Source organism: Garra rufa, chromosome 13 (genome assembly GCF_049309525.1).
Source record: "Garra rufa chromosome 13, GarRuf1.0, whole genome shotgun sequence".
NCBI lineage: Eukaryota > Metazoa > Chordata > Actinopteri > Cypriniformes > Cyprinidae > Garra > Garra rufa.
Genome location: NC_133373.1, coordinates 44,427,827 through 44,440,211, shown reverse-complemented (window position 1 = coordinate 44,440,211; position 12,385 = coordinate 44,427,827). Strand labels below are relative to the sequence as shown.

The following is a 12,385-nucleotide window of genomic DNA, read 5'->3' as shown; positions in this document are numbered from 1 at the left end:
TTTTTTCTCACAATTCATAGGGGAAAAAAAGGTCAGAATTAAAAGATATAAAAAAATATAGATTTCCCGCCAAAATTTGAATCTCTTCGTTTGGAAATTTTTCTTAGAGTTTTGAGAAAAATAAGATATAATCTCAGAACTACAAGATACAAACATCTCGCAATTCTGTTTTTAGTTTCACAGAATTAAAAAAAAAAAGGTAAGTGCGACTTTTTAGCTCACAATTCAGACTTTTTTCTTGCAATTTTGAGAAAAAAGAAAACATTTTGTTCTCAATTTTTTTTCTTTGCAATAAAAAGGTAATTATGACTTTTTATCTCACAATTCAAACTTTAAAAAGTAAAAAAGCCAGAATTGCTATATAAACTAAGGTTTGTGAGGAAAAATGTCAGAGTTGTTAGACAAAAATAATTATTTTCTTCACAGAATTCTAAATTGTAACTTTTCATCTCGCATTTGGACTTTATTTCTAATAATTCTGAGAAAAAGAAGATATGAACTCGGAACTACAAGATATAAACTCACAATTCTAAGAAAAAAAGTTGGAATTGCAAGATATAAACTCATAAACTTTCTTTCTTAAATTTTTTTTAAAAAGATAATTGAAAGTTTTTAAACTTCTGCTTAAAAAAAACCCTTAAAAGTCTTACTTTTTAATCTCACAACTGCAAGAGAAACTGAGAATTTCAAGGAAAAAAGTCAGAATTGTGAGATAAAAAGATTATTATTATTATTATTATTATTATTATTTTTACATTTTGCAAATCAGTTTTTTTTAAATTCCACAATGGAATAAAAAAATTTTATTCCACAACTGTGACTAGCGTATTTTGCGATAAAAAAGATAAAAATGTAAAATTGCAAGATATAAACTCAGAATTATGACCTTTTTTCATCAAATTGACAAAGTTTACATCTTGCAATTCAGTTTCTTTTCTTCACAGAATAAAAAAAGGCTCACAATTCTGCCTTTTTTTTTTTTGCAATTATGAGTTTATATCTTGCAATTTTCTCAGAATTGTGAGATAAATGAGCAAATCCTGTGGCTAAAAAATAAAAGCAAGAAAAACTAAGAAATAGAAAAAGTGATACTGGCACAGTGTCTGAACTACTGATTTGAATATAATCATTTCTAATAATTTCTAATGGCCTGATCAGTAGACAGTCAGATTAATAAGTGTGCTGGTTGGGTTTTTATAATAATAATAATAAACTGCTTTTACTGATTGTGAGGATCTCTTGTAACTATTTTAAGTCAAATTTTCAATACTTACATATGTGTGTATGTATATATATAAATTACAAATATAGCGATACAATTTCACTGAAACCATTCAAGGTAAGTGTTCTGGTTGTATTTCTAAGAGCAATACGTCTTCGACTTAAACAAAAGCAATAATATGCAAGTTTTCAAAACCGTACAGCCAAAGTGCAGGAGGTTTGTGTAAAGCTGAAAAACTAAATGTATTCTTTAGAAAAACCCTTAATTGCGAGGATTGACAGAGTCCAGGCGAATGTATAATAAACTGTCCTCTGGTGCATTTTGCGTTTCAACATTTAGACGAGCCCAGAGTTTTGTTATAGTTCACAGCGTTTCAGTTCTGTTATGAGAAAGGAGAACATAACCATGATAAAAATCAACCTTTTGACTCTTCCAGCACACTAAAACACACACAAACGCCGTTTCACACATTAAAAACAAAAAAAAAAAACAATCACAAAAATGAGTTAAGGCACCAATAGAGGCACAATTCTTATGTGTGCACAAAAAGCTGAAATTCACAAGCATCCATTCATCTTTCTGGCCAGTTTGAGGTCATGAGAGAGAGTTGAACCGTTGAACACAGTGTCAGTGAAGCCCAAAAACATACATAGGAGCGTAATATACGTTAGATAACAATCCCATTCGGACAAACGCACACTTGCAGAAGCAGAAACAGACCCAATGTGCAAACATGTGCACCACTGACCAACCTAATATGAAAACGGTCAATTCAAACAAAAATAAAATTTCTCAATAGTCAAGCAAATGATTTGAGCTATATTTTGATCATTATATAATAGTATTATACTTTAGTTTTCTGGCGCAATCATGCAATCGGTTATTTTTAAAGAACATTCAAATGAGGTTTGTTCTGATTGTCAGCGATGCGAAAGATATACGCTGCTGCTCAAAAGTTTCAGATTTTTAATGCTTTTAAAAAGTCTCTTATGCTTATCAAAGTTTTGTGCATTTGATCAAAAATACAGAAAAATAAGTAATATTATGAAATATTATTGCGATTTAAAATAACAGTTTTTTGTTTTAATATACTTTAAAATATAATTTATTTCTGTGATGCAAAACTGAATTTTCAGCCCCATTACTCCAGTCATAAGTGTCACATGATCCTTCAGAAATCATACTAATATACTGCTTTATTACTTTTACTATCAATGTTAGAAATAGTTGTGCTGCTTAATATTTTTTTTGGAACCTGTGATACTTTTTTAGGATTCTTTAATGAATAAAAAGTAAAAAAGAACACCATTCATTCTAACAATATACACATATATATAAGTCTTTTTATCAGTTTAACACATCCTTGCTAAATAAAAGTATTAATTTCTTTCAAAGAGCAAAAGAAAGAACACATTTTCTGACCCCAAACTTTGAATGAGGTGTTTATTGTTACAACATTTTTAAATGAATTTAAATAAACACTGTTTTAATGTTTTATTTATCAAAGAATCCTGAAACAAGTATCACAGTTTCAAAAAAAAAAAAAAAAAGAAGAAGTATAGTACAACTGTTTTTTGGAACCTGTGAGACTTTTTTCAGGATTCTTTAATAAATAATAAGTTCAAAAGAACAGCATTTATTGAAAATAGACATCTTTTCAAACAATATAAGTCTTTACTATCACTTTTTTATAAATTTAACACATACTTGTTGAATAAAAGTATTGATTTCTTTCAAAGAGAGAAAGAAAGAAAACATTTTCTGACCCCAAACTTTGAACGACGTGTTTATTGTGACAAAAGTTTTTATTTTATTTTAAATAAATGCTGTTTTTTTTTTTACATTTTATTTATCAAAGAATCCTGAAAAAGTATCACAAAAAGTTGATAATAAATCAGTATATTAGAATGATTTCTGAAGGATCATGTGACACTGAAGAATGTAATGATGCTAAAAAAAAATCAGCTTTGCATCACAGAAATAAATTATATTTTAAAGTATATTAAATAGTTAACCACTATTTTAAATTGCATTAACATTTCACCATTTTACAGTTTTTTTCTGTATTTTTAATCAAATAAACACAGCCTTGAGGAGCAGAAAAGTCTCCTTTAAAAAGCATCACCGATCCCAAGCTTCTGAGCGCCAGTGTAAACACACAAAGACGCATCCGAAACATGTATAAAGCTGGTTTCAGGTGTTTTAAATGTCATAAATCAGTGCCTAAATGTAAGAAAAACACAAAAGTACACAACTAACCGGGTGGGCTGAAAGTCTCGCTGCTGTTATATACACATCACGCACCCGGCTGCTTTCCACACAGACGTTATTGCACAGTGAAGCCACCTTAGGTGTATAAAAATAGAATAAGAACGATGAAACGAGCGGAAATCCAGCCTCCTCTGGGGGCTTTAGCCAGCACCAGCGGCCAAGAGCCGTCGCATGACCGCAGCACAGTGTTTGGCTGAACGCCGGCGGGACGGGAGGGCAAAAAACGGTCCGTTTTCCTCATGCACGTCTCCAAAATCAAGGGTATTCCGTATGGAAAGGTGACACTATACGACGGTCTCGAGGCCGGTGAGTTTGGGCGTGAGTATGCGCGGAGTGATGCCGTTATTCAGGTCTTCTTCGAACTCCAAAAGCTGGCCCATGAAGTTGAGGTTGGGCGAGATGATGGGCCGCCGCGACTTGACGAACTTGTAGGCGTCCGTCATGGTCATCCAGGTGTGTTTCATCAGGTAGGCGATCACGATGGTGGCGGAGCGAGACACGCCGGCCTGGCAGTGAATGAGGAGACCCCGGCCGGCCTGGTGCGCCTCCTCTGTGGAAGGAAAAACAAAGCATGTTATTAAAAATCATCAGCATTTTTCTTTGAAATCTTGCTTTACCAAAGCACTTGTCAGGTCACTAATGTCCCTGCTCTAGAAAATGACATTTTCCCCCCTTCAATCAGGTTGAATCTCCATGAATAAATAAATAAATAAATGTAATTATTTAATATTTTATTATTAATTATTACAATATTTATATAATTTATATTATTTTAATGCAGTGTGTGTATATATATATATATATATATATATATATATATATATATGTATTATTTTTTTTAAATATCATCATTATTATTATTATTATAATTATTATAATGTAATTACTAATTATATATAATGTATACTATATGTTATATGTAATCATTTAAATTTTAATTAATTATTTTTATTATTATTTATAATATTTATATAGTTTATTATGCATTATATATAAAATATTTTAATTATGTTCTGTAATTATTACAATATTTATATAATTTATATTATTTTAATGCAGTGTGTATATATATATATATATATATATATATGTATTATTATTTTTTTTAATTATTATCATTATTATTATTATTATCATTATTATTATTATTATTTTTATTATTATTATTATTATTATTATTATTATTATTATTATGTAATTACTAATTATATATAATTTATACAATATGCTATATGTAATCATTTAAATTTTAATTAATTATTTTTATTATTATTTATATAGTTTATTATGCATTATATATAAAATATTTTAATTATATTCTGTAATTATTAATTATATATAATTTACTCTACATATTATTTATTCATTATATTATATATATATATATATATATATATATATATTTCACACAAATTGTAACTAGAATGTAATATTTATATTAATCGTTAATGTTATTAAAATAATAATTAACAATTAATTCAGTATTATTATTATTATTATTCATGTTAAATATTTTAATTATATTTATGAAATTATTAATACATAATTTATAATAATATAACATTATATAATATTAATAAAATATATCATAATATAATATATAATGTATATTTTTTATGTAATATAAAAAATATACATATAATTACATATAAATTGCAATTGTAATTTTTTATTATACATGACAACTTTTAGGATAATAACCAATCATTTTGCATTTTATATCTATTCTTATGTAATTATGAATTATATACAATTTATTCTATGTACAATCATATATATATATATATATATATATATATATATATATATACACACACACACACACACACACACACACACACACACACACACACACACGTAACACACAAATTGTAATTAGAATATTTTTATTATATTATTATATTCATATTATATATTTTGTTTATATTATTTATATATTTTAGACTAGAGTATATTATTAATTGCAATTGCAAAAATAATTTATATAATTGATTCTGCATGTATATAAAGACACACATACAGTAAATATTTTTATATTCAGAAAATATTTACGTAAACATGACAGTTTTCCTAAATATATACAGGCATGTGTGTGTATTTATATATACATGTACATATATTATATAAACAAAAACTTTTATTTTAGATGTGATCAATCATGATTAATCATTGCCCAGCACTATAAATAAATAAATACATAAATAAACAAAAATTTAGCTGAAATAAAATTAAACAAATTTTTCTTTCAGCAAATTTTATTAATTTTTTTACTTGATTTTGACAGGTTTCACTAGATTCTGTGCTGACATACCTATGAACTCGAAGGCCTCCTCGAAGTACTGCCGCAGGTTCTGCTTGTTGCTGTCGGTGGCGGGTAAGCGCTTGTAATTGAACAGGCCGAGGTCGTAGTGGTAGAGCGGCAGGTGCGTGGTGACGTTCAGGATGAAGCCGATGTCCATGCGCTGCATGAGCTCCAGGTCCTGAGCGTCGCGTTCGTTGCCCAGGTACAGGAAGGGCAGGATGGCCGTCAGCTCGGCGTTCTCGATGTCCGGCGTGGAGGGCAGGGAATGAGGTAGCGCCCCCGACAGGCCCATCGCCGTACTGCCGTCCTGTCCTTCCTCCAGGTGAAGAGAGTGTTCGCACAGATCATCGTGGCTCTGCCGGAAACCAGCCAGGCCTCCTACATTACACAAATGCAGAAACTTCAATTAAGGCGAGACACTGCAGGTGAATAGGGTAAAAAAAATTACAAATAGTTATCGCCTTGCTTACCCAGTTAATTGATTGCATTAATAATTGCAAACATTTTTTGTATTACAAGTTTTCTAAAATGTTAGATTTAAATATGCAAATGAGGCAATATTTAATGAAATATGCGCTGAGTGAAGCCAGTTGCAAACAGAAAAATTTGAGGGGGGGGGGGATAAAATGTTATATATAACATATATCTAGCAAATTATATATGAACAAATCCCTCTGTAAAAACTTTCAGGATATATTTAGTAATAAAAATGTAAAGTTTGGTGTGTGTAAGTGCTACTGAAGTGGAGATTTACGGCTCAGTGTAGGAGAAAAAAATATTTTGCCTTTAAAAATATGGATTGTAATTGAAATCTATTGACACAAATAGATAAAGTGCTGTAAAAGAAACACTTAACAGTGTGTTTTGGATGTTTTCGTTTTGGATGTTTTTACTATTCTAAAAAACAACTAATTGAAAAACCAAAAAGCCCAAAATCTCAAACTTGACAGATGCAAATATAGGTTGAAAATAGTGCATTTTTACCTGCAGTGTCTTACCTTAAAGGAAAAGTTCACTCCAGAAAAAACATTTACAGATAACGTACTCACCCCGTTGTCATCTAAGATGTTCATGTCTGTCTTTCTTCAGTAAAGAAATTGTTTTTTGATGAAACAATTTCAGGATTTCTCTCCATATAGTGGGCTTCTATGGTGCCTGTGAGTTTGAACTTCCAAAATGCAGTTTAAATGCAGCTTATTTATTTATTTCGGTTATTTAAAAAAAAATCCAATTTATAGGGTACAATAGGGCTAAAGGCAGAGATCAACTGATATACCGATATACCAATATACAGATATACAGATATACCGATATACCGATATTCCGATATACCGATATACGGATGTACAGATATACAGATGTACAGTATACCGATATACAGATATTTTCCCCCGATATTTAAGCATTTTAACATAATCGGTTATCGGTTTTGTAATATCGGATTCACCAATAAACGCTGCCATCTTGTGGGTGTTTTAGGAATTGCGGCAGGTCTGAGGGGAGACGAGATAACAACAATGGCGTAAATAGGTAAAGCACTTGCTTAGCTGTAATTAGTAAACCTTATTTAACATAACAGCTATTAATGCACATATTAGATGTGTTACATAAATGCCTGAAATGTAGCTAGAAATTGAGAGGAACTCAATGAGTCACAAGATAATCCATCAAGTGCCCCAATAAACATGCAACAAAAAAAAAATCGGTATTGGTTCTAAAAAATCGGTTGATATCGGTTGATCACTAGCTAAAGGTGCCCCGGGGTAAAAGGCGCCTTTGATATTATTTTTCCTGTAAAGCACTAGATGGCAGAAAAACATGCAGTAGCACTTTCCAAAACATCTGCTTTTCAAGATTGCGGGCAGCAGTGCAAAGTCGATTCTGTGCTTTCTTGATCTAAAACAAATATATTCAGACAAAGGTTTTCTTAATGATTTTCAGTTTTTAAAGATAATTAAAGCAACAGTTTTTAAATAATGAAAGAATGTGTAAAAATATGGTATTTGGGTAAAAAGCAATCCTGATGTTGGGGCTAAAAGGCACAATAATTAACATGATAATTAACTGGAATACACAGAGTTCACACAGAGCTAGACAAGATGAGCATTTGAGGTTAGAAAGTATATAAATTGTAATTTATTTTAGAAAATAACCAATTGTTTCGCTAGATAAGACTTTTCTTCCTCGGCTGGGATCATTTAGAGCCCTCTGGAGCTGCATTTAAACTGCATTTTGGAAGTTCAAACTCACAGACACTATAAAAGTCCATTATATAAAGAGAAATCCTGAAATGTTTGAATATTTGAACATTAATATTCTGTCTTGAACCGGAATACACAGAGACATGCAGAGCTAGAAAAGATGAGCATTTGAGGTTAAAAAGTATATAAATCGTAATTTTTTTCAGAAAATAACCAATTGTTTCACTAGATAAGACCCTTCTTCCTCATCTGGGATCGTTTAGAGCTCTTTGAAGCTGCATTTAAATTGCATTTTGGAAGTTCAAACTCGCGGGCACCATAGAAGTCCACTATATCGAGAACATTACTGAAATGTCTTCCTCAAAAAACAATTTATTTTCGACTGAAGAAAGAAAGACGGGGTGAGTACATTATCTGTACATTTTTGTTCTGGAAGTGAACTTCCCAGTTAAAAGCAATAAATACATTGCTCTAGTGAAGCTTAATCAAAAGAGAGCGACTATAACCTGTAGCTGAAAGATCACAAATAAAGTATTAAGCATGACACTTAATATAATAATGTTTTAATGAAACGTTTTGTCCGTAATTTATTTTTTATGAACGGAGGTTGCGTGCTCATCTGTCTCATCATAAGAGATGTGTGGTGTTTTTGAGGTCAGGTGACAAACACACTGAAGGATTTGCATGTAATTTGCATTTCAGGTTGAATAAATTCCAGATCGCGTTACAGATCTGTCGCATTTGCATGCTGAATGATTAATAGCATCTCCTGAGATCAGTCAGCGCTTATCACACACTTTATTAGGTCATAAATGCACTACAGTGGCAAAAAATACGCCACTGAAATTCCAGATATTAGTCATAATAAATGATGAAACTTTTTAAAACATAATAATTAATTAAAATATTACTTAGATGTTATTAATTATAATAAAATAATATCATATATCTAATAATCCATATTACATTTGTAATGTATAATTATGTCGAATCTAATTTAATCTCCAAAATGAATTATTATTACTTAAAAATATTTTATTAAATATTATTAATATTTAATATTTTATTATAATATAATATACAACTATACATTTGGAATTATAAAATATAATTTGTATGATTATGTCTTATTTTATCTAATCTAATCTCCATAATTAAAAAAAAGATAATATTACTTATAACATAAAATTATATATTAACTTTGTAATATTATCTTTTAGTATAATATAATATACAACAAATCATTACTTTTGGAATTGTAAATTATAATTTGTATAATTATGTCTTATTTTATCTATTCTAATCTCCATAATTCATTTAAAAAAATATTTTTTTTATAATATTTGTATTATTTATATATATTATCTTTTAACATAACATAACATACAACATTTTACATTTAGAATTCTAAATTATAATTTGTATTATTATAAAATAATAATAATAATAATGCAATATAATAAATACAATATAATACACAGCATAACATTAAATTTTAAATTATAAATTATAATTTGTATAATTATGTCTTAATTTTATAATGTAATATAACCTCCATAATTAATAAAAAAATTATGAATTACTTTATAATCAAAAATGATATATTATCATCTTTATAATATTATTTTTTCAATATAATGTACTAAAATATAACATAATATACAACATTTTACATTTAGAATTATAAATTATAATTTGTAAAATGTATGTAATCTCCATAATTTATTAAAATAATATCAAAATAATATAATAATAACATAAAAAATATAATACACAGCATATTATTAAATTTGACATTATAAATTATAATTTTTATTTAATATATATTTATCTAATCTCCATAACTAATTAAAAAAATAATTATAATATTACCTTATTACCTATAATATAAGATTACATATTATTATCTTTATAATATTATCTTTTAATATAATGTATTATAATATAATACCCATAATTTACATTTAAGCTTTTAAAAAAAAAAAAAAAACTATTATCTGAAGTGATAATTAATTAAAACTTTATAATAATATAATTATAATATATAGTTAGAATTATAATATTATTGTATAATATAAAATACAACACCATAAATACTTATATTAGCTCAATAAATTAACTAATTCTAAGATTGCTATATAATATAAAAACAAGTTTTATAAATTATAATTATATATATAATATATATATAATTTTTAGTTTTTTTATATATTTATTATAAATGAATTTTGTAATATAAATGCAATCTCCATTTAATAATAGAAACTCCACAATGAATTTAAAAAATAATTATAGTATTAATATATAATAAAAATACAACATTACAGATTTTTATATGGTGTATAACAAACTATAAATAGTCAAATATATAATGCTAACTCTATTTTATATTTTACAATATAGTACGATTTACATCAACATTTAAGCATTTAACAGACGCCAAAGTCAAAACCAATTAAAACATTACTAATTATAATATTTCTATATACAATAAAATACAACTTTATTTACTACTATTACTATGGATATCAGAAATAGCTTTTTTAATACAATATAATCTTCAAATTGCTTTCCAATTAAGTTTTAAGCTTTCATATAGGTGTACAAAAGCAGAAAATTGTCTGTTAAACCTCTATAAACACCTGAGGCCTCGAGCAAACAACAGCTGTAACAGCGACAATGAAAAACAATCATCAGCAAACAGCAAACACCCTTATAATAAATGTTTAACTTGTCATACTGGACATCTGCGCTTCCCCCAGCAATGCACAGCTCATGAATAAAGGGTGTGAGTGAATACAGTTATAGTCCGTTAAATTTCAGTTAGTCAAATGTGAAACCAGTAACACCTGTTAACCTGCCTCTCATTCACAAGAAACACTGACATCATGCAGCGGCTGAAAACACCTCACTGTACCCAATGAAGGGGGTTCTTTAAATCACACACAGGAAAACACCTACAACACTCGCTCATTTATAGAAACCCACTGCTATTGTTTCTTAAAGACTCAAAATGAAAAGATGCCTAATCCAGGTTTCTCTAAAAAGCTGTAGATCCTCTGCAGTGAATGGGTGCCATCAGAATGAGAGTCTAAACAGCTGATAAAAACATCACAATAATCCAAAAGCGATCCACACCACTCCAGTCCATCAGTTAACATCTTGAGAAGACAAAAGCTGAAACAAATCCATCATTTAGACATTTTTAACCAAAATCTGAGTCACTTCTAAAATCAGGAGCGAAATCTGCACAGCGTTTACAAGCCAAAACAGCTCTAAACAAATACGTGGCTGGATTTTGATGTGAGAAGACGACAATAAATGGACTTTTTCACTGGAGGAAGCGTTATTATGAATTATGGACTATATGGAGTATTTTAGCTTGAAGAAGTGATTTGACGTTAAAAACGTCTTAATGATGGATTATTAATGTAAAAAACACTATATGATAATATATTAGGTATCATGTATTAGTATAATTGTAATTTTATAATATAATCTCCATTTGCATTTTATAAATAAATGATGAAACTTTTTAAAACATAATAATTAATTAAAATATTACTTAGATGTTATTAATTATAATATAATAATATCATATAATATATCTAATAATCCATATTACATTTGTAATGTATAATTATGTCGAATCTAATTTAGTCTCCAAAATGAATTATTATTACTTAAAAATATTTTATTAAATATTATTAATATTTAATATTTTATTATAATATAATATACAACTATACATTTGGAATTATAAAATATAATTTGTATGATTATGTCTTATTTTATCTAATCTAATCTATATAACCTTTATAATTAATCATAACATTAATAATTTAAATATTACTATATAATCTAAAATAGAACATTATATATTATGAATTATTAAACATTATATTTATCTAATTATTTTATAATTACAATATAATGTAATCTCCATTTGCATTTTATAATATAATCTCTATAATTAATTATACCATTATTATATAAATATTACTATATAATCTAAAATAAAACATTATAAATATCTAATTATTTTATAATTATAATATAATTTAATCTCATTTCCATTTTATAATATATATATCCTTTATAATTAATTATAACATTATTAATGAACATTATTATATAATCTAAAATACAACATTATATATTATGAATTATTAAACATTATAATTATCTATTCATTTTATAATTATAATAAAATGTAATCTCCACTTCCATTTTATAATATATAGAACCCTTATGGTTAATTATAACATTATTTATTATCGAATTATTTTATAGTTATAATATAATCTCCATTTCCATTTTATTATATATAACCTTCATAAATAAATATAACATTATTAATTAAAAGACTACTATATAGTCTAAAACACA

General features: G+C 27.4%; 1 protein-coding gene across 1 annotated transcript in view; it reads right to left on the bottom strand.

Moving 5' to 3' along the window:
- Nucleotides 1-3,125: 3,125 nt before the first annotated feature.
- The window catches only part of dusp10 (dual specificity phosphatase 10), a 17,023-nt gene continuing 7,763 nt past the window's right edge, over nucleotides 3,126-12,385 (bottom strand). The window contains exons 2-3 of the mRNA XM_073817134.1: nucleotides 5,805-6,173; nucleotides 3,126-4,043 (exon numbers count right to left, since the gene is read on the bottom strand). Coding sequence (XP_073673235.1) covers nucleotides 3,778-4,043; nucleotides 5,805-6,173 — 635 coding nt within the window. The 3' untranslated portion in view covers nucleotides 3,126-3,777. The remainder of the gene's footprint in view (nucleotides 4,044-5,804; nucleotides 6,174-12,385) is intronic.